The sequence below is a fragment of the Pezoporus flaviventris genome, unplaced genomic scaffold (genome assembly GCF_033815535.1).
Source record: "Pezoporus flaviventris isolate CSIRO_AGI_PZ_B2104156 unplaced genomic scaffold, CSIRO_AGI_Pfla_v1 ptg000078l, whole genome shotgun sequence".
NCBI classification, from domain to species: Eukaryota; Metazoa; Chordata; class Aves; order Psittaciformes; family Psittacidae; genus Pezoporus; species Pezoporus flaviventris.
In genome coordinates this window covers 7964495-7987398 of record NW_026892626.1, presented here as the reverse complement: position 1 = coordinate 7987398, position 22904 = coordinate 7964495, and the positions used below count along the sequence as shown (strand labels likewise).

Sequence of the window (22904 nt, the reverse complement as noted above, 5' to 3'; positions counted from 1 at the left end):
AATTGATATCCAAGTTCTTCCCTTAGGTGCTGATGGAGGAGGGTTTGCATGTCCTTCCAGAAGTAAACTTAAGAAGGAGACATGTTATTTTTGAACTAAGTCTTTGGTAGTGTACACAAAGCATTCCTCACTGCGCATTACACAGTGCTTTAAAGATAGTGTGAGACTTCACTCATGGCTTCTCTCCCAAGCCCTGGGTGTGGAGACACTTTCAGGATCTTTTTTCTTGTTCTTAGACTAGGAGATGGAGATCCTTTACTCCACTGAGGAACGCTCATCACTGGCACTAAGCTGTGGACAGTTTGCTCCATTTTCAAGCAGTGCTGGTGGAAGGGATAGCTCCTTGACCAGAAATAAGCTAATTTTATTTGAATGACTAGTCTGAGATGATCCTTTTTTAATCTTTTATTTAGTGTTTAAGAACATTACACTGCTGTTAGAGGGGCAGCTCTTGTAACCTGAAGAGGGGAGAAGAGAGATGAGCAATGGAAAGCAATAATCTTCCATCACTGCATCTGGAGCTGGAAGTTCACATCTGTCAACAGTTCAGAGCAATACAATGCAGTGTTACTGCCCCAAGAAGTGCCATCTTAGGTGCTGTTTGGGTCCTGTAAATGTTCTTTGCTCCAAAACGTGAGGGTAGTGCCCATCTTTACTGGAGTTGTGAGCCCCAGATTACAGTTTTGTAGAGCTGGGCTTTTGGGAAGACTTCCTCCCTGGGAGTGGTGCACCCCAGGACAGATTATCCAGGTATGTGGGGGAATCTCTGTCCTTGGAGGGTTTCAGAGCTTGGCTAGAAAATGCTACAGCACTGCCACTAATCCTGCTGGAGCAGGATGCTGGACTAGACTTCGGGGGTGTCTTCCAGCTGGCATTTTTTGTGATATTCTTTAATATCCTCTCCAGCTTTTATTGGAGTGGAAAGTATTTCATCCTGACCCGTTACAAATCCAGACTCCATTTGAATATAGGATGGGTTTATTTATTGGAAAACTCTGCTTAGTCTGTGTTGCTGTTGAAAGCCAGGTCATAATCATTTGCATAGAAGACAGCTATGCAGGAGATGAGAGCATGGGCAATCACAGTGAGCAGCTCTGTAAAAGGGAGAGAAGCTGCAGCTTTTAAAACCTATTTCAAAATCACTTTCTGAACAGTGTTACAAGATACAACAAGCAAAAATTCATGTTAATACCTCAGGAGATAGCCTGGTTTTGACATATGCACACTCAAACCAATGCTGTCCCTGCTAATGGCCACTTCTCAGTGCACAGCGGTTGCCATCACCCTAGGGGAAGAAGCAGCCAATTAGCCTGATTTAAATACCCAGTGGGAGATACTGAAAAAGGCAAACGCACAGCCCAGATAGTGGAAAGGTAAATATGACTGGAGCTTGTCCGTCTGTTGTTTGTTTGTACTGCAGGTACAGAGACATAGCAATTATGTTCTACATAATGGTGCCAACTTGAGAGCTGGCAGATGAACATCAGAGCAGAAGGGAGTCTGCAGTGTGCGTGGGGCTGCACAGCCCTGGGCTGCCAGAAGGGATGAGGCAATGAGGATCCCAGCTCTGAGCTTACACACAGCTCTTTGGGGAGCAAGCGTGAGGTGAGAGGAGGGACATGGCAAACCGGGGAGCAGAGAAACACAAACAGTAGTGGACTAGAGATGAAACTTGCTCTGTGCAGTGTAGAGAGAGGGCATGATGGAGTGAGACTTGCTGCATGGGGTCTCATTTCCAGTCACCCATGAAGGCTAACAGGTGACAGGAGTACCTATTCTGTGCAGCAAGAGACAGCCAGGTGAACGTTGATTCTTCAGGGAAAGCATGAGAGGCGCCATCCTGCCATCATATGAAAACAGGCAGGAATACTGTAAGGCACATTTGGTGTCTTTTGAGGGCTATTTCTGCATGAGGACTATAAATTAATTCCACTCATTTCTGCTGTCAGTTGGCATAAAGTAGCAGGCCACCATATTCCTGAACCGCAGCTGGTATGGAAACATAAGCAAAAGCTGCTGAAGCACAAAGCGGAGCATGATGCGTAACGCATATGGACACACATCTGTTTGTATAGCTGGGGAAGCGATCCTGGCATATGCGTTTGGGCCCTGACATGCAGGAGGATTGGAATGACGTGCAGTACGGTTCCTACACCTGGGAGGTTTTAAGAGACCAAGCAGCAAACTTGAGCTTTGTCTGGAGGACTGGCTTGGAGTTAAGGGTCTGAAGGGTCTCTGGGGAACAGGGTCTCAGTCATCAGGGACTTCCTGCAGTGGTTTGTTTTAGACCTTGCTGTGCAGGGCTGAGGTTATCTGATGTCTGTAGCATGTTGGTGGTGAGCAAAGGGGTATCTGTCCTGTCTATACTGAAAGAGAACTGGGAATTTAAGAAGCCAGTCTTGTTTGGGCTTAGGCTTCAGTGTTTTGGGGCTCTTTGGGAGCTTTTTAACTCCCAAGGCTTCTCTGTAGTGCTTGTAATTAGTATTTCCGTCTCCCTGTTGTCACTGCTCCACCTAACCCAACCTGACCAACCACAGGAGTACATGACCTGTAGTTGCCAAGACCCTTATGATACTGAGAGGGAAGACAGGCTTTTAATTCTAAAAGCAAGTGTAGGTACCCAGACTGATGCACGGCTATGGCCCAGCTAAGAGAGTACAGAAGTAAATCCGCCATGTCCTGACTTCTCAAGGCTTGTTGGCACATGTGGTTCCTCAATGCCTGGAGATAAAACTACACTGAAAATTGACAATCTTGGGAAATCCCTAGGCTAGGAAACCTTTTGATACAAGGAGAGTGGCTGCAAAGTGATGAAATGGGGGAGTCCCTGCTTTTCCAGGGGATTTCTGTGCTCGACATGCCTCACATAAAAACCTATTTAATTCACTTGACTTCTCATGTTAATGAGGGATACAATCCAGATGCTTTCTGATTTACGTCCCATGGGAGACGAAACCTTGAGGGTGTTAGGATTAGTTCTGGCTGTGTGCACTTGCTTTTGGCTCACATGCTCCCTTGCTCTCCTGCACAGGCTGCTGCACTATTTCCGGGGCCGGCACCATTTGGAGGAGATCATGTACAATGAGAACATGCGTCGCTCCCAGCTGCTGATGCTGTTTGACAAGTTCCGCAGTGTGCTGGTAGTGACCAGCCACGAGGACCCCGTGATTTCAGTTTTTCAGTCCCTCTTAAAGTGACTGATGGCAAAGGATGGGAACCTGCTACACTCTCCCTAGTGACAGTATAAAAGATGCCTAAAAACTGCAGGAGGTGACTTCAGTTCCTTCTTGCCATGTGGCACAGAGCAGGTTCTCCCCCTCTGTGCCTGAGTTTCCCATCTGCTGCCTGTGGTGGCAGCTGAGGCTAGTCTCTGTGAGGGTTCTGGGGCCTGCTCCAGGACAACTTGGTCAGCCTGGACTCCTGCTGTGCCATATCCACAGCGTGGCAGCTGCTGGTGCAGAGCTCCTCCCTGACCTGGGCCTCTCAGGGCTTGTGAGGGTGGCCAAGAAGATTCCCACTGCACTGTTACTGGAGGTACGTCACCCTTGGCTGGACGCTGCTGCCTCAGAAGTGCTTTCTCTGCTCTTCATTAACAGGACTGCTGGGTCATTCAGCGTGAGCACTGTGAGCAGCCTGTCCCCATGGCAGAGCATGCATGGCCTCTGCCCCAGGGCAGAATGGAGTTGGCCTGGCTTTAGGGGAATGGCCCCAGGCACCAAGGAATTCTGTTTGATCATTGTTATCTGGCAGCAGTGAGGACAGAGGTAGGAAGGTAAAGCACCACAAGTAAATGGTTTCATGAATGGGAATGACTCCTTCACTGTGTCACAGCCTATTATTGCCTCTTCCCAGTATCTTACTACTAAATGTCTGTTGGAGCAGGGCTGTCACCAAGCAGCCTGTGTGTTTGTGGGTTTCAGGGTTTCCAGTTTTTCCGAGGGCTGGGGAGGTTGTTGAGCAAGATGGAAATTAGCTGGCCAGGCTGCAAGTACATGGCACCAGCTGGTGCTAAGGGCACTCAGGCTTTTCTCCTGAGGCTTGTTTTCTTCCTTTATTCCCATCCCTGCAAGCATGGCTGTGGCTGCAGAGAACCGGACTGGGACCTTGGCCTGCATTAACACTGTCCAGCTGAAAAACAAGATACAGGTCTGTACATAGCCATGTTTCCTGATCTAGTTCAGGACTGCTCCTTCAGCCCTCCTGGGGCTACAAGAGGGGACAGCCCTGTTTCTGAGGACAGCAGGAGCTTATGCCAACTCACCCCTGGACTGTGCAAGGCCCCTGTTCCCTGAAGCTGCTCACTGCTCTGTGCTAGTACCCAGGGAAAGGGCAGGAGGGAGACCTTTACCTCCACGGTGGTGACTTCCAGGGGTATATGTTGTTAAAAAATTGTCAGGCTCCTCCTTAAGACCTTCCCTTATACCACACACACACAGGCTGGAGCTTTTCCCAGTTGCAGGCTCTCAGAACAGCTTCACTTGCCCACACAAACTGGGTGAAACTATGAGCTTTATGTAACTTATCTTCCACCAGTGAGGAGCCAGGGGAGCCTGGTGGCCACAGTGCACCACATACCCGATGACAGCTGCTTACAGTCCCTTCAGTGAGTCTTCCCCTGCAGCTGCAAGAGGGATGTTACAGAAGAGCAAAAGCAATATCCAACTTAGAAAATCAGATCTACCAGCCCCCAGCAACTGCATCTCAAGGTGAGCCCCTGCAATCAGCATAACAAGGGCTCTTCAGAAGGCACCAAACAAGGTATTTTTCATATGATGGGACAAGGGTTTTGAAAATCTTGCCTGCGAATTCCGAGGTGAGGGAGGGTGGGGATGTAGGGGTGACCCTGTCACCCCTCAACTTCCCAGTGTGGCTGCAGGTTCTGCGCTGAAACGTAGAGGTTTTCTTCCCCCTGTACCTCATGGCAGGCTACAGTAGTGATGCTTTCTGTATTGTGGTTCACCCAATGGTAAGTTTTCCATTGAACTGGTTTCAAAAGCAGCTGGGAAAACAAACAAAACCCTGGTTCGAATGGATTGCTGGAGATCCTTTGTCCAAAACTCTGCTCAAAGAAAATGTGTTAGGTCAGGTCACTCAGGAGCTTGTCTGGTGGAGGTTCAAATGTCCCACAGCTCCTCTGGGCCCCTGTTCCAGTGTTTGCCCACTCTCATGGTGAAAATTTTTTCCATACAGCTAACGAGAATTTCCTGTTTTCAGGCTTGTGCCCATTGCCCTTCATCCTGTCTGACAAAAGCCTGGCTCTGTCTTCTCTACACCCTCTCACTAGGTAGCTGTAGACAACAGTAAGATTCCTCCTTTACCTCCTCTCCTCCCAGCTCTTCTGCCACTCATCCACCTTAATTAAGCAGTTAATTGGCACAAGAGAAAGTGGCCTTCGACGTCCCAAACCAACCTCAGTTCTGGCTGGCAGACATAGGCCAGCCTGCCCCACACATAAAATTCCACCTTGCCCCATTCATTGTAATGAAGTACATTTATTGTTTAAAAACCTCCAGGTCGCTCTGTCTGCCATAGCTGCTGCCACAACACAGCTGTAATACAGAGCACAGCTCAAGTCCTGCTTGGTGGCACACTTGCAAGACAAGAAAGCTGTCCCATTGCTGCCATCTCTCTCTCAGTTTTCTTGTCTACAACACTCACAAATCTGTTTCCTCGTAAATAAAACCTGAGGGGTTTCTGTGTCCACTCTCCCCTGTTGCCAATACCAATCCTTGTTGTGGCTACCACATCCTGCTCCCCTGGTAGGTCAGGTCCAGGTATCATCCAGATGGCAGCATCTTGTGTCAGGTCTCTTTGGTCAAAAGTCTTATCAATCCCAAATGCCTGGCAGAGCTTGGAGGGCCCATTACACAGCTGCCAGTCCTTCAGCAGCTTTGTGGGTCCTTTCCTTGAAGCACTGCGCATCTCTCTCATCGCATCTAATCCCTGCAGAGGTTCCAAAGAGCGAAGCAATACTGCAGCCCCTTCCCCTGTGTGGAACAAGAACCATGTGTCAGTACAGGGTTGTTAAGAACATCTCAGCTTTCAGCGCCACAGGCAGCAGGAGCACTTCAGCTCTTGAGCCCACAGCTCAGCCTGATGGAGCAAGGAACTGCCTGCAGCACAAAACCAACCACAGGGTCTGTCCTTCCATTGGGCAGCTTCGCATGAAGCACCAGGCTCTGGTGTCAGTGCTCTCCCTTCCCTCTTCTGAATGTCCAGTTCCCATAGCTCTCGTGAGTGCTGACTTGCTCTTCCCCAACCCCACTTCTCGACGTTACTAAGTTTAGCTGCTGCTCCAAGGCTTGCCAGAGGGCAAGAGGTGTTTCTTATGTCAGCACAATGTTCAGGAAAAATACACATATGGTTCACTTTTGGCATAGCTATCCAAAGCCGCTCCCAGACCCAGTGGATTTATAATAAACTCTGATTACAAGAACTCCACTAAAAAAGGAGAGGGGAACAGGTCTGGATGCTGCCAGCAGAAAGAGGCAGGTTGCAGAGATAGACTGGACAAAGAGAAACCTGTGAAGGAGCTGCAGGCACTGGGAGCAGCCCCTGTATGTGCATGCCCTCGCTGCAGGTGTTCCCAATTCAGACATCCTCATGGAGGGATGACCGTGGCTTTGGGTAACTGCATAGCCATGACTAAGAGCAAGCCGAATCCCTGTGCCAAGGAAGCTCTTGCAAGATGGGAACTTGTGGCAGGATGGGGCTGCAGAGTCTGGCTGTGGGATGCATGGCTCTGAAAGCATCACTTCAGCAGAGAAGCCCTTTCTGTGACAAGAAGTGAAGAAAACTGACAGGTTCTCTTCTCAAAGGTGGTTTGCTGCCCTATCAGGAGTCTTAGGAAACTCCAGCCCCTACCAGCTGCCCTCCCTGATTTTGGTGACAGTGAAGGAAACATGCAGCTCTGAGCACAGCCATTCCCCTGCGATAAGCATCTCCAGTCTAAGTGGGACATAAGTACTTCCTTGGTATTTTCCACTGGACATCGGGGAAGGTCTTCTCATGACCTGGAGTGGGCGAGGAGAGCAGCTGGCGCAGCGGCCTGAGCACTGCTCCACACAGCACCGCTTGTGCTGGGGCCACCCGCAGCACTCCTGCCAGCTCCATGATGCTGCTCTGAACAATCCCCTCTCCAGTCTCAAACATCTGGAGATGTACTCAGGCCTGGCAAGAGCTTTTTTTTTTGTAGGCACTGACAGATCTTAAGGACTGTGATTTCCAAAACCAGAATCCTTCATGTTTTGTACATCTCCCACACTAAATTACCCTTCTGGGCTCCCAACTGAGCCTATCGACTGAGGACCTGATTCCTGGCTTTGTGAGGTGTGTCTATTGCCCCAAACCTGCTCCAAGCCCCCGCTGCCCTCAGTACATCTCAGTGAAATCAACAGACTTCTTTCCAACAGCTGTCAGCAATTTGTTCCCAGGCACTCCCTTCTCTGAGGAAGGGGATTGATGCTAATCTGGCAGCCAAAAGCTGCTTCCCTGTTCTATAGTGATTTAGAGCTCAAAGGTCACTTTAGATTTTTAAGAACATGCTCCCTGTCCTAATTCTGCTTTTCATCCATGCATAAAGAAACATCCTTCGCATCAGGATGCTGCCTCACTTGCCAGGAACAACTGTGGGATTCTGAGCAATCCTTTAATTACTGTACTTGCTTTCATCCCTCACAAATGCAAGTGGAAACCGTGGTTACACTTGAATTGAACTGCGGCCTTGGGAGTTCACGTGAAGAGAGACAAGCACTCAGAGAAACTGCAGGTGCTCCCAGAGCCCCGGCAGGGGATACGCAGCATTTCTGTCTCTGCATTTCCACCAGATAGTTTTTGCAGTCTCTATTTGCAACACAGACACCATGCTCTGCCCAGAGCCAGCAGTCCCCAAATGTGACAGCAACACCACAAGAGCTTTGGGTAGATGTGGAGACAGCAGATGAGTGCAGGGATGCCATGATGAGCTACTGCCTTCTTCCCCCATCTGTCCCCACACCCCCAGGCTCATGTTTGGGTCCTTCTGAGCATATCTGCACATCAGAAGTTTTATTTTAACTACCAAAGAGCAGCTTCCTTCCGACTCAACTCCTGCCTGCCAGAATGCTTCAGCTGCCACTCTCCCTCCCACAGCCTGCAGCAGTTTGCTCTCAGGGGTTATCTGGCTTCAGCATCTGCCTGACACAGATACGGCCGGCCACTGACATGCTATCAGCAGCAGTGCCAGTCCAGAGAGGCAGAGTATCTACCACCCATGCTGAAGAGTCACTCCATATAATGAGTAGCATTCAGAGCTAAAAGCTGGGCTCTAACAACAATGCTGAGGCAAATTCTCTCCCTGAGCAGCTAGAAATCATAAACCAATAGGAGGGAAGTCCCACACCCCCACAGCACGGCTTAATGCTGCTTCCCTGGACTGGCTCCAGCTCCCATTCTTGGAAACAACTTCTGGCCACTGAAGGGAAGAAAGTTTTGTCTCCACCCATCTGACTCTCGCTGCTCCCAAAACACTTCCTTCAAATTCCTAGTCTAAGATCTGCAAGACAGGGGGAAGACCATGCAGTGTGACACTGGGCCAGGGTAAAGCATCACGGGGATCTTGATTTCACAAGCTGTTCATTCAGATCTGGCAGCAAAATGCACACCTTGGCAGATTCCAGAGAAACAAATCACAGCAAAGTCAGACTGTTATATAGGCCTCAGATCCTGAGCTGATCAAAGACCGTAATGACTAAAGGCAGTGTTAAACTGTTTTTAAAACAAAAGTCTGCTGCAGCAGTCCAATTCATGCTGCTTGCCTGGTCCCAGCAGCATGTGTCTGGGACTGCCCTGTGCAGTGTCTGTTCCAAGAAGGTAGGCACAGACACCAGGGACAGCGCAGCACTCTGATCTCTGTCCAGCCAAAGGGCAGCTGCTTCCATTAAGCTGGCAGCTCCAGATCAGCTCCATGGTCACTCAAGAGTCTGAGAAGCAGCAGCACAGCAGTCACTGCCAGTACTGATGAGGTTATACTTGTTCTCTGAATTGCTTGCCTTCCTCCCACAAGGATCCTGTAATTTAAGCAGCAAAAGCACTTGCCTACACTTCAAACTAGATTAATCTAAGCCAGCTGAGAAGTTGTTTGTGATTATTACTCAGTGCTAACTTTACTAAACCACCTCAACCCATCCTAGATCTCAGTTAAATCTCTGTGCTTGCTCCAACCGTCTCCAGAAATCCATGCTTTGTTAAAAATCGATGTACAACTGCATGAGTATTTTGATGCAAGCCACCTGATGGCCAAACAGAAACATCTTTCAAGATCCATTCGGAAAATCTCTGTAACTGATTTCTCCTGAAATCAACCTCAGGTTTTCCCCTAATTCTCACGTCATTCAATATGAACTTTGCTAATATGCATCCAGGTGAAAACTGAAATGGGTTAAGACAGGGTCAATTTGTGTGTATGATAACATCAGGAAACCCCCAAGACCTTTTCTTCTCCGCTCTTCACTACACTTTGCTGTGGCAATGCCATACAGTATTCCCAGATGTAAACCCCAACTACTTGTATAAAGCAAGTTGCTCTGCTGTTATATGTGCATGTCTAGACTTGCTCTGCTCCACCCTTCCATCTACAGAAACCTATAAACAGAACTGGAAGAGATTCAGGGACAGGAAACCACGATTAAAGTTATGGACTGGCTTTGGAGCAAAAGCCTAAGGACAGAATAACTGAGTAAAACCCTTCAGCTTGGACAGTTGAGGGGAAAATATGAAACATCCTAGTAGATCACAGGAGGCAGAAGACAATACATGGGAATAGATGCAACCATTCCATGTTCATTGTTTAACTCCTGGTGGTCTGCAACTTTGCACAGCCAAAATCCAAGAAAAGAGTGATGCAGCTCTGGGACTTCACTGGAGATGCACCCTTTGAAAAGGAAAAGCATTTAGTGCTCTCTCAGTAATTTGTGTCTTTCCAAAGTGACACCTTCAGAAATACCATGTTCATGTTCCTTTTATAGTTTCCTGGTCAGTCACTCAGGTTTTCACAGCATTCCTAGGGAATTCTTGCTATAAGAGCATGATCTGCGCTACTAAGGACCAAGCTATGCCACAACAAGGTTTTTTGGTTTTGCCAGTGTTTCCATGTGTTTTGTGCACAGCCAAAGCCAGAAACAAAGTTTCCAAGATCTGTCCCATATCCAAAGAATTAAGTGCTTTTCACTTTGACCCACGTGCATAAGTGCCACCGCAAAAGACAAACTCCTCAGACTAAATGACAGGACAGGCTTCTTCTCCACCTATACTAAGGTGAGAAAAGCATCTTGTGTACGATTCCTCCCCAGATTCTTTCTCTCAACACATCTGCACATGGACAAATACACTGAAGGAGTATATCCTGCTTATGTAGATGCATCTGTGACAGACAACACGCACAGCCATGCTGTTTACCTCAGTGTGTTCCTGACAAAGCTGGTAGTGACAGCTGTGCTTGGTGTCAACATAGCTGTGTGTATGGCAGGCTAATGGAGAATAAGTTTATAACAAAAAAGTCCCAACTAGATCCATCACAACAGCGAGTTCTAACTGATTTGCTAGAAAGCTAAACACAGGTATGTAAGAGAAAAATTCCCAGAGTATAAATTTCAAATAATTTTTTTTAGAATTCAAGGGCTAAGCATCTTTTTTTTTTAATAAAAATTATTATCCCTAGTATTTCAAGTACTAAGAGACCCATCCTGAATAACAAACCATTCTGCTTTCATTATCTGAACAGATTTGGCAGGGACAATGTAATGAAACCCACATGTGTTCATTCACCAGACTCCAGACCTCCATTTAGGAAGACAAGCTCTTCCCCCACACTGTAACCTGGCCCTGTGTTTCTGCTTGGCTCCTGTCCAAAGGCCAAAACCTGAGGATTAACGGTCACAGTTACAACATTTGCTTTCCACTTTGGAACACATGAGCAGTGGGTTTTCTTAAGCTGTATCTCTGAAATGGCAAAAAACAAAAGAAATTACTGTTGAATTTTTTTCCTAACAAAATGAGTTTTTATCTAAGAAATACCTGCTGCTGTTTTACAGCATCCCATTAATGAGTAACTTTGCTGCAAGGCAAACACTGTCATTCTTACAGGAAAGAAAAAAACCCCAAGTTTTAGAAGTAACACTTGAATGTTAAAAGAGGCTGAGGAAGGAGAGAGTCTCAGTAATTTCTAAAATAATTTGATTAGGGGTTGATTATATTGAGAATAATAAAAGATGGAAGATTCTGTAACAGTCTGGGTATTTTGATTTTTTGTTTAAAGAAACAACAAAGCAGCTAAAATGCTCCTATACTGACTTTTTGTTTAAGCTTAGGACATCTCAGACCTCTTTGTTTTCCCCATCTTCTGAAGATGAATGTAGGAGACAGAAGAGTTTCTTATCATGATGACACCAAGATTTAGGCTGTCATTAAGACTTCAAATTCTGCATCACCACTTTCAAGGAACAGAGGTCACTGAACCACCCAATTGAGGCAGCAGTCCAGGTCACTGAAACTGAAAGCTCCATCCTATCAGGATTCTTCTCCAGACCTTCCTGTCTTTCTGGGCCTGAACAACTCACAGCTGGGACCAAAACCCTACCATGCTAGTTGCTGTGCAGCTGGAGATGGGCCCTGCTTGTAATATCCAAAGTTAATACACTGTCTGTCCACAGTTATGTACTGTTCCCAACAGCAAAACCCAGGTCCTAAGGGAAGAAGATGACAGCAAGTCCCTGAGTTCACAGAGCCCATAGGGAGCTCACAAGTGACAGCAACATGGCAGATGTAGCTTGAAATATCAACCCTATGCTGTAGGTATTAAAACTCTTTCAGCCTCAACTTACCTTGACTGGAAACGTTCACACAGAAATGAATCCCATAGATCTGATACACGTACAGAGTTCCTGGCTTCATGAACATTGCTGCATTTCGTTGAGTCTGCTTCCCACCTTTCGAGTGGGAAGCTTCATCTTCCCCACCCAGATAAGCTTCTGTTTCAACAATCCTCCCCCAGAGTTCTCTGCCATCAGGAAGTTTGCGAACTAAAATCTGAAAGAGAGGTCAGAGTGCATCAGTTAGCAACCCTCTGTGCAAAATAACCAGAGCCCACAAGCTGGGGAAACAAAGAAACTGGAAAAAAAGGACTTGATAGTACTGCATCCTCTCCTCTCCAGCAAGCAGCTCAGTCTGTAAGCTAACAGCTTCTGCTGGCCAGGCCACAGCCCAGTACAAGAAGTTCCTACCTGTCATTAACTCCGTGAAATGCCTGGAGTGTCTAGATGTGGCAGTATCATAAAAAATCAGTTTATAATCCTATATACAGTAAAGCCCACAGAGTTGATTTGTGGTTATTTTGGTTATTTTCTCTATTCTCCACCGCAATCCACCAGGTTTAAGGCAAAAAAGCACCACCAATATCAATCTTGAAGCATCATGAATGTATTCTTTAGATCAGGAGAAACATGAGAGTAGCACAATTAAATAACTGCTATGATTAGATAGTCTCTCTCCACAGAGATGGTTCAAACAAGTCCTACTCCCTAACCACAGAGATAATCACGACCAGAGTGAGTACTGATGCTATTTCTGTATTTTCTGCACCGCGGAGAGAGGCAGTGCGGGAGAGCTGGGAATTGGCTTCAGGCAGACAACAACAGATCCTTGTTATTACAGTGTGTTCCTTGCTGCTGGTACCTCCTTAAATAAAACAAAGCAGATGGAGGGTAAAAACTGCGACACTGAGAATATTCTCTGTAAAAAGAAAACAATCACTAAACTTCATACAAAGGTTTTTGCGGTTTGACCTGATTTCTAAACTTATTTTATTCGTGTTTCAGAAATTCTGCAGTATAGTCTAATTTAGGCAACAGCTATCAGTTTCATTCTACTACATTCAGCACTTCCATATTGGAAAACCAGCCATTGAAAAAAATTACTTTCAAGAAACAAAGCTCAATTCCTAACAGATGTTTGTGCTGGATTGCTAATGCAATTACTGACCAGATCCAGTATGAATGCTCCAGCAGTCAGTCTCAAATGTTGCCACTCTGGTCTCTCACCATTTCCCTGCAGTGCTTCTCATATTGTCGAAAATAATCAGTTTATTATTTTTATGAAAAACGCACTGGTGTTTTGCAATTGCCTGTAAACATGCCAAAAGCACACCCATGTGGCCACACTGCTCTTTCACTGTGATGAAATACAGTGGTTAAGTTACGATTTTGAAAGCATTCAGGCATTTCCCCGAGTCTTCAGACACACCAAATATTCACAGTTAAAGAATGGTGATCATTCACAATACTTCACAGTAAACTATTTTATAGAGGCTTTTATTTCGCACTGAGGATGTATCTTGCTGTTATGACAGTTTGTTTTGAGAGGCCATTTACTGCATGTACGCTTTGGTTTGTTTTTTTTTGTTCCCAAGAACTGAAGTATCACATTTAAGGTTAAGCAATATTACTATATCAGACACCTCAAAATTTGGTAAATTAAGATAACAAATTAAAACACTAAAATACCATTACTGTTTGAACTCTAAGAAAATGAGAGAATAGAATCGGTCATGGGAGACTGGGGGTTATACTTTAAGAAAATCTAAAATTAAGATAGAAATTGCCTGGCATGTAATTCTAGGCCTTAATAGGAAAAATTACAGAATTAGCACTAAAATATCTGCCCAGGGTAACTGCATGTCATAAGGTTGTCAGAGTCATTAAGACAACAAAAAATGCACCAGTATTGGGAGATTCAGGTATCCTCATATAGACCAAGTAAATATCACAGTAGGACAGGACACAAATGATGGTTTTTCAGACAGCATCAGATGCTTTGCAGAGTGAGCAATTGGGCATCTCACAAAAGAAGACTAAGCTCTCAAACTTATCCAGAGTAAAATGCAAAGTCTTTCCCAAAGACTTATCCCTGAAAACAACTTTTGTCATGACCATGAAGTTCAGTGTCCTTCCACAAGCATCAAGGTCCAAAAATAATCTGTCAGAGTTCTGCTTACCAGCAGAAAGGGGAAATTACATAAAGTGAGGAAACTTGTTAGGAAGAACTTGGAAGAGGCAGCCAAAGGTCAAAGCTGGAAAGGCAAACCTCTAGCAGGATGTCTATAAAGATAGCAAACACACATGACGTATCAGAGAGAGGTTAAGACAGACCAAAAGAACCCAGCAGGGTTAAAAAGCAGAGCAAAGGCATCAATTACAAGCAAGACAATATCCTTAGAAAATAAAATAAAGCGCTAGACACAGCAAGAGAGGCCAAACCCAACAGTTTGTGGAACAAATTCCTAGAGCTGTGTAAACCAATGAGAACCCTGAGGGGCTGTTCACACTACCAACAATAAAGGTACAAAAAAAAAGAAAAGACTCAAGAGAAGATAAGACCAGAGCAGTGAAACTAAAAACACGTTTTGCAATTGTATTTAGGAAGTCCCATACTGGAACATTTTGCAGGGAAAACACTGGAGGAGTTCCCTCCCATGGAAAGAGTGGGAGAGTTTTTTGAAGGACTCGTTAAGCAGAAGAGAGATGTTTCATCTCCCCTGCTCTCATTTCCAAAGGCTTTCAACAAGTTCAGAGATTCCTCAAAGCTTCTAGAATGGGATAAGGGAGAAGGTCCTTTCATGAACCAGTAATGTCTTTAAAACTCAGAAAGAGAAGATAGGAACAACAGGTTTTGGAGTGAAGATTGTTTAACTGTGGGACTGTAGAGTCCTAAACATCTCCATGCTCAGGCCTGTGCTGCCTCACATGGTTGTAATAACCTCAGAGAAGTGATCATCAGAAACCTCACCATGTGTACTGACAATGCCGAGCTACTCAGAACAGCAGAAATGAAAGCCAGTAGTATGACAGACAACTTTCAAAGCATACAGGGCAGCAGGAAAGAAAGTACCAAGCAGTCTGCTGAACTTGCAGATAAGAATGAAATACTCAAGTACACTATGACAGTGGATACTGGTCAAGGAAGGCTGAGGACCTGCCATGCTATTAGCATCACAAGATAATAAAAGGGAGGCAGAGAAGGAGATGTTGCTGATTGCAGAGCATTACTTTACGCTGAGCTAAGCAAGAGCCAAAAACAAATAAAGGAATACTTGAAAGGAAAATAATGGGCCTGAAACAACCTTCAAACCATAAACAGCAAGGTATATTTCAGCAAACCAGAAAAAAAGGGAGAAAAAATCCACAGAAACTAATTTTGAAATGCAACAGTAAATGAAACCTGTAAAATTACTCCTCTGATTCCATTCAAAATAGACTGGGCTACTAGTCTTTAAATTCCACTGCATTTAACAAGAGAAGGAATGAGAGCTGTATTCCTAAAGTAGCAAAGTCTTGGAGTCAAATGACAAAAAAAGAATTTTATCCTGTTACACTAAGTTATTAGCTAGCACATGCTCCAGTACAGTAATCCCAGCGTTGGTGTCTTACCTGTCCCAGAAAGGACTTGGCCAGGCTAATACAGGGCTGGTTGAAAAAATCTGCTTCTACATGAGAAGAATTTTTTTTCTCTGCTGCAAAATATTTGCTGCTTTTTGGAGAAGAATCACCATCAGGTTTAGCGTTCAGGTTCCCCAGGGCATCAAAGGAAGGGAAGCTGGAGTCACTTTGGAGAGCACTTAACTGAGCCAACAGCTTTCGTTTCCTTGGCATAGTTCTAGAAAATTGATATAATAAAGAATATAAAGCTTATTTAAAAGTAACTCATTTCCACAAACTTATTTTTACACATCTCTCCACAGCAATGCATCAGAAAGCTATAGCTCATTGGACAACCTAGGGAAACTACAGAAGCAGGTGACAGATTTAGCTGTGTCTACATCAGGCTAGGCAAATATTGGGATCTGCTGATAAGCAAACAGAAGACTGCTGTTTGAGTATTCATCTTTGAAGGACTGCAGATAAAAAGCAACTCTGTTCCTCTTAGCAATAAAAATAAGTTGGCTAACTGTTAGGTTAGGAAATTCAGAAACTGAAAACAAGGATGAAGCAATACTAAGTACTTTTTACCTACAACTAATGTAATCTGTTAAACAGCAAAAAAAATAGGAAACAACAACCTCAAAAATTGTGCAGACCTACGAAGTCCACAAAATCATATGTCAATCATTTTAAGCAATAACGTAGCTGAAGTAGAATCTAAAACTCCACAGGACACAGAACATTTGAACTGGGAGATACCCTATTCACAGTCACGGTGACAAACTTGTTTATCATGCTGTAGAAATGTCTCTGTTAGAATCTCCACAAACAGAAATTAAGCTTTAAATTCAGCCTACCAGAAAGACGAAGAGTAGTCTGTTTCAGTCAACAGTGTGTTGAGGAAACCACGTAACCTGCAATTGTTCTTCTAGGTTTGTCACCAATTTACTATGCAAGCTTCAAAAAGTTAATGTTTCTTTTTCTGTGCCACAGTCTTTATACCTGTTGAACAGGAACAAACATTTATTCACTGTATAAAGTACTCTGAAACAGACTATGATTTTGGAGCTGGAGATGATACAAACAGTGCCTCATTAGCTCAAACTCAAGAACAATTTGCAGTTTTCTACTTGTCTAGCAAAAGATCATCTCACAGCTCGGGTGTTGCTGGAGATGCTCTTTACTTTTCTTATATACAAGGTTATGGAAACAATAGGGAATGCAGTTTTCCTATACAGAATACACAAAAAAGCTGAAACCAAACTTTTAGAATTCCCCCATTGGCACTAGATTTGGAAAGTGACTCTTACAAGAGAATACAAAGACACCAGGTTTTTGAAGATGCCTCATCAGTTCTGAAATTCAACCACATGTAGATATATGGGAAAAAGTAAAGGTTGAACATCATACGTAATTAGAAATGGAGAAAGAATGCTACATACAGCCGAACCTGCAAGGGAAGTATATACATAGTTACATAGCTGTTAGCACTCATTTTTCACCAGATCATCAACTTTTAAAAATTATTACAAAAACTTTCACCATCAAAACCAATCTTTATCTTGTTCTGATGTTTTTCACAAAGAAAGCTCCACCAGCGATACTTTCCTTGAAAAACCAAGGCAGCATTGCTACACTCAGGATCCCCAGTGCCAATTCCTTAACAGTGTTACACTTCACTTCAGAAGAATCCAGACATAAACATATAAAAATAGGCAGCAAAAACCCCCAATCACACAGGCACGACTGGCAGAGAGATGGCATGTTTTTTTCTAAACGCCTGTTTCTTTACTGCAGTAATTCAGTGATGTCAGAGACTTGCCATAGAATGGCCAGCTCTGTGCCAGGTATTCTGCTCTGAACTGTGCTTTCACCTGGTGGGAATTCTTAAAGGTTTTGTCCTAAGTCACCAGCCTGCCTCAGACAGAATTGCCTGGTGGCCTTCACAAACTAGAGCCCTGCCTAGGAAAAAGGATGCAAATAGGAAAAAAGGTTGCAAATAGGAAAAAAGGTTTCAGGAAGGCAGGGATGGAGGAGGAACACTGCTCTGTATCAGACTGACCCTCTAAAAGATCCATTCAAGGGAATCCTTCACACTGAAGACAGTACCCCCAGACTTCTCTGACAGTATTAACTAGAACTTCCAGTTCATCAGCTGCACATAAAGACATGCTGAAAACACGGCCAATTTGAGTGAAGCATTAACTCATTTGGTAATTTGTGCTCTTATGGAATGTGATATCAGAAACCGGACCCGAGTTTCCTGGCACCGACTGCACTTCCAATTAAGTAATTCTTAAAAGCTGCAGGTGCTCTCATGTAAATGTTATACTGGCAGCCTTAGGGTACCTGTGATTTCATTGCCATAGGCTGATCCTAGACAGATCTCAGCATCTTCAACTCTCATCAGAAAGAGCAGTAGGAAACTTCCTTATAGTCATGAGAAATGGGTCACATACATGACTGCTTTAAAAGCAAAAACATGGAATAAGGGGACTGCAGTAGAAAAAGAACAGTCTACCCTTTGTCTCCCTGCTTGTTCATACCAAAATATGAAACATAAAACTCTATGCCTCAAAGCCTATCCACACTTTCTAAAAAGGATGCTTCTTGTATATACAAATCCTTCTCACCTATGAAAAAGCATGCTGTAGAAGACAGTACATGTAAGGTGCCTAAGCCTCATGTATTTGGGAAGCAAGAAACATGATCTCTTCATGTGGAAATCCACAGACAAAACTCTGCAACTTCATTTCTATCTAGATTTTCTTGCTTGGACAGTAAACAAATTCTATTTCTATGCCTCAAACAGGAACCAGGTGTGGGTTTAATCGCTTTTTACTAATCCTGTTGTAACCAAACTAGATACAAGTTGATAAGCACATGTGTGTGCACGTGCACAAAAAGAAGTATGGAAGTCAGAAAAGGCAGATAAAGAGCTGAATATGTCTGCACAGTGCCTGAAGTGTTCAGGACTGCTGGGGTAGTCCAAGGCAAGTGTTCAGGGACCCTGAAAGCCAGAATCAGAGAGACACTGAAAATCCATGTAAAATGCAACTCAGCAGCAGATACACCCTGTAGTCAAGGCACAGAGTCTACACAGGCTTCTTTAATGCTTCTAGTAAGACTGCATTTGTAGGTGTTTCCTTATGTACTTAATGAGCTTTCACTAAAAGGTGGCAAGAAAAAAAAAAATCCCACCTGTAATTTGCATGTACTTTTGGCTCACAGGTCCAGATACCTGCAGATGGGAAGTTTTCCTCACACACATATATCTCCTGATAGCATGATGCAGAAATATGCATCAGAACACGTTGCCAGTTCTGGAGAGGCAATTCCTCATAGTAATTCCCAGTTGTACAGATTATACATGTGAATGTATGAATGGTCAATGCTGGGTCAGACCAAAGGACGCCTCTCTATCCTGCTCTCCAGCACAGGTCAGAATTGGTAGCTGATGGAACAACAAAATAAGCACGCAGTGCTTCCCCAACACATCCTCCACATCTCTCAACCAGGACCCTCTGAACCAGGCAGTCCCTGTGTACTTTGTGAGCTTATGCAGTCTTCCCTGAGCCTGTGTAAAACTATCAAACGGAGACTTTATCGACGAAGAAAGCTTCACAGAATTAGTCATTATGGCTCAAAAACCTCACTCATTTTGTGTGTGAAATCAGGACTGCTCTCCACCCACATGAATCAGTTTACATTTGCAATTCATCTTCCTCAGCCCTGTTCCACCTTAAATAATGTAAAGCCAGCTCACATCCTCTTTCCTATCTTTGCACCAACTGTTCATGACAGGGAACTCCCTTATTATGTCAAGGGCTGCTCAGGTGAGGGCTCCTGCTTAAAAGCTTCCTGCAATCTGAGTACAGACTGTAAGCCAGACCTCTCAACATGCTTATTGAGACATTTACGGCATGGCTTTCCATTACAAAAGCCACACTGGCTTTTCTCCCACCATACAGTATTTATGCAGCTGTCCAATACTTTTACCTTGCTGTATTTTCTACTAATTCAAATGTCTAGGTCTGCAGTCCACAGATATCCCCTAGAACTCTTTAAAAAGTAGGGATACATCAGCTGCTGAGACCATCATTAGCATCACTTTCCCTAAAGGCTTCATCTGCTTTGGCAACTTCTTCCTCTCCATTGTCTATTAATTCCATAACCTCTTACACAGACATTTCATTTTAAGCCAGATCCCTGAATTCTCAGCAAAAAGGATTTCCAGCCACCTTTCCTGTCTAGTCTAACCTATTAGTAACCAGAAGTAAGTTCAGTCCTGGAAAAAGAGTGTGGAGTGCTGGAGAAGCAGGCAAAAAAAAACAACAACTTAAAAAAAAGAGTGCAGGTAGGAGCTAATATACCATAACCATAAATACTAAGTCAATCTCTCCCCCGACAGACGTGGACACTATGTGCAATTCTACTAATATCTCAAAAGTGTGACAAAAATAATGCTTTTATTCACCTTACTGAGTGCTTGTAAGTACAAGTACTGTAAAGCTTGTACATACTGGAGATGTAATTTCCTGCAAGACGTCCTTCCAATTCCAGTCCTCGCTCCTACTGCCTGCTGGACATCTTGAGCTTTCTGGAATGAATCTTACCCTTTCTTTTGTAAAGAACAAAGAAGATAACAATGAAGGAGAGTGATGGAAAGTCATGAAAAAAAGCCTTCACAGCAAAATTATGCTCCATTTTGGTTGATTCTCTTAAATAATTTTCTTTTGTTCTGTTTCCCCCCACCAACATTTTAGCTGCTATTTTTAACTGACTGCCAAACATGCATATTAAATGAAAACAAATAAAACACTAATGGATGTTAGCTAGCTCAGCCTCCTGAGATTTGAGTTAATCAAGCCAGCATTTAACCAAGGCAGCATTTAGAGAAGCCACAAACACTGATCAGGAAATGGACATATAGACTCAAAAACATCTGCAGTTCGGGTTTTGTCTTTATAGCTACATTATTTGTAGCAATGTACATTGTGTGTATTGAGCTAATCATTCAAGAGCTCTTAAGCTGTATTCTTCCCTACCTCTGTGATGGCAGTGAGGACACTCCTGGTTTGTAGAAGATTCTGAAAGAGCTATATAAGCGGACAAAGAACTAGTTGGACTCCAGTCTTAGGTACCCATCTTAAACAACGACCCTATAAAACGCATTCCTTCCTCAAATCTTAATATTGCATGAGAAATAATTTAGTTTTGGCATGGGGGTTTGACTCAATGACCAAAGATGTTTCACCAAAGCCTTCATTGAAAAGAAGGAAAACCTGTGACTCACGCTCATACATCTGAACAAGAGCCACAAAGAGAGTTCCTGTTGAAGTACCAGTAACTTAAAGACTAAGAAGAAAAACATAAACAGCAAAGACATAAAGATTTACCTGAAAAAGGATCCTGGAGTTGCTCCCTCCATAAGCACTGAAGCAGAGGGTTCTCACACCTCTACCTGAGAAGTCAGCCCTAGGCTCAGAGAAATAAACTGCTCCACATGCAGTTGTACAAAGGACTGTGTGAAGTCCAATGAGAAGTCTTTAACTTAAAGAACAGCTAATTTCAGGCCAAGGTACTCAAGGAAAGGCCTCAGTACTCAAGCTCTGCACAAAGAACCTGAGTGCTCCTAAAAAAAACGTGGGGGGAATCCCAGCCACAATTTGTAATCAGTCATGAGACGGGCTCCTAACAGCTAAGGTGTTGCTCAAGGCGATTAAATTGGGACTGACTCAATGCACATCCTATGAGCCTCTCTCCTTAGTGAGAAAGTCTCTTGCTTGTAGAGGGAAGGCTTATCCTACATTTAGCAATTCAGGATTAATCTATACAGTATACGCCTGTTAACAAAGTATTGGTGTCCACTTGCATTGCATTACCGGACACCATGAAACAGTTACAGGAAGAAAACAGAACACTGGATCAGAGCTTCAACAGACGATGGTCTGCAGAAATACAAGTGTAAATGCAGGCAAAGAGAAATAACTGATGTAATGTCCACCAGGAACATTAGAACACTAGAACAAAGCCTTCAGACCCTGTATAAACAAAGAAGCATCAGAGGAGAGGATAATTTCCCACACAGCTTTGCCTAATACACTATATGTAACAATAATTTGCTAATGGCAAGTGAGACAGAACACTTCAGAGGAACAAAAGCAAAAGTCTCCTCTATAAACAGATGCTTCCAGGAAACCATCAAATTGCTGATGGCTGTAGAGGCTGTGAAAATCTGAGTCAGACGCTGATTTGAACCAGCAGAGCACAAAGGTGCTCCTGTTATGCCGTAAGAGCCTTATTTCTAACCCGGCCATCTTATTTAGAAAAGACTTGGGTTTTTAGAACAGGTTTGCAGCACATTTCTGTGGACTGGGTATTCTTCCTCCGTATAGGGCCCAAACTGTACCACTTCTGTTACACATCTGTAAAGCAGCTGCTCTTAGAGCACTCAACTGTGACCAAACTCTTTCCCAAAAATCTCTAGAGCATGTATTACCAATTTCATCATCTCTTTACTTAATCACATACAAAAACAGCAAAGGAAGCTCTCTGCAGGAGACACAAGAGCGAGCAGGACACAGCGCAACCTCACTCCAACTGTATTTATACACCTTATCTACCCAGGTGATCACAGCCTTCAGCCCCCACACCTGAAATGTATTCAGAAAACGGGGGTATTACCTTTCCCTTAGCATTGATTGCATAGTCTTTGTAGTATCTTTAGCTCACAACATACATAAAATGTATGGGTTTACAGTGTTAGAAGGGGTCATTCCCATACACAGGTGTGTACCACAGCAGTAAGTAGTACCGATAGCTACAAAGGCAATGCAAGATCCCTAACAGCTCTTCCGGATAGATCCACGGGAAGCACTTACGAATTTTGCAGTGAAACCTTTGTATGCAAACCCGGTTATGGTGGCACTACGTGCAGCCCACAAGTACATCACTATTAAGCAGAACAGCACCTCGTGTTTTTAACGGGAGCCAGGCCGCCGAGCTGCAGCGCGGCGGCGGGGAACAGGGTCCGGCCTTCCCGAGAGCGGCGGGCGCAAGGCCCGGAGCCCCCCGTCAGCAGCCGGAGCCGCCTCACCTCAGCCCGCCCAGGCCCGGCCCCCCGGACACGCACCTGCCGGGGCCTCCCCACCCTGCTGCCGGCCGCTTCCCCACCTCGGCCGGCCGCGGCCTGTAACGGCAGCAGGCGGGCCTTCTCCGGAAGCTCGGCGGAAGGCGGGAGCTGTCGTGTGGGGCGTGTCTGGCGCGGCGTGCGGGGAGGCGGGCCCGAGGGTGGAGGGGCGTCGATGGAGGTTTGCTGCGGCTGTTGGGAGTGAAGATTGGTTTTGACCTGACACCTCAGCTGTAGATGGCGATGGTCCGCAATCAAAGTGATTTACAGCCTTTCCTCCGAGCGCGCATTGTGGCGCTCGATTTCTGGACCACAGAAATCTG

The 22904-nt window shown here is 44.6% G+C and overlaps 2 protein-coding genes across 12 annotated transcripts in view; one reads left to right on the top strand and one right to left on the bottom strand.

Moving 5' to 3' along the window:
* Positions 1 to 3805, top strand: part of NPRL3 (NPR3 like, GATOR1 complex subunit) — a 43913-nt gene extending 40108 nt beyond the window's left edge. For 8 of the 9 annotated variants that reach the window (XM_061473350.1, XM_061473353.1, XM_061473352.1 and 5 more), the window contains one exon: positions 3032 to 3805. In XM_061473350.1, coding sequence (XP_061329334.1) covers positions 3032 to 3197 — 166 coding nt within the window. In that variant the 3' untranslated portion in view covers positions 3198 to 3805. The other variant, XM_061473348.1, reaches the window with a different exon arrangement.
* Positions 3806 to 5472: 1667 nt separating this feature from the next.
* On the bottom strand, positions 5473 to 22672 carry MPG (N-methylpurine DNA glycosylase). 3 transcript variants are annotated; one of them, XM_061474072.1, is made up of 5 exons: positions 22585 to 22672; positions 20849 to 20996; positions 15459 to 15684; positions 11859 to 12063; positions 5473 to 5987 (listed from the first exon to the last, which is right to left on the bottom strand). In XM_061474072.1, exons 2-5 carry the CDS (start codon positions 20878 to 20880, stop codon positions 5569 to 5571), a joined length of 882 nt encoding a protein of 293 aa, XP_061330056.1. In that variant the 5' UTR covers positions 20881 to 20996; positions 22585 to 22672; the 3' UTR covers positions 5473 to 5568. The 3 variants fall into 3 exon arrangements, with proteins under 3 accessions (XP_061330056.1, XP_061330057.1, XP_061330058.1); XM_061474073.1 differs by lacking the exon at positions 22585 to 22672 and adding an exon at positions 16307 to 16451 and having other exon boundaries at positions 20849 to 20987; XM_061474074.1 differs by lacking the exon at positions 20849 to 20996 and having other exon boundaries at positions 22585 to 22637.
* Between the last annotated feature and the right edge of the window lie 232 nt (positions 22673 to 22904).

Bases quoted from the DNA above. Each gene is read 5' to 3' on its own strand.
- MPG (XM_061474072.1), bottom strand. From the start codon at position 20,880: ATGGAGGGAGCAACTCCAGGATCCTTTTTCAG. The intron at 12,064-15,458 runs GTAAGACACCAA...CCTCTCTTTCAG, and splicing joins CCAAGTCCTTTCTGGGACAG to ATTTTAGTTCGCAAACTTCC. The intron at 5,988-11,858 runs GTAAGTTGAGGC...TGTTCCACACAG, and splicing joins TGTGAACGTTTCCAGTCAAG to GGGAAGGGGCTGCAGTATTG.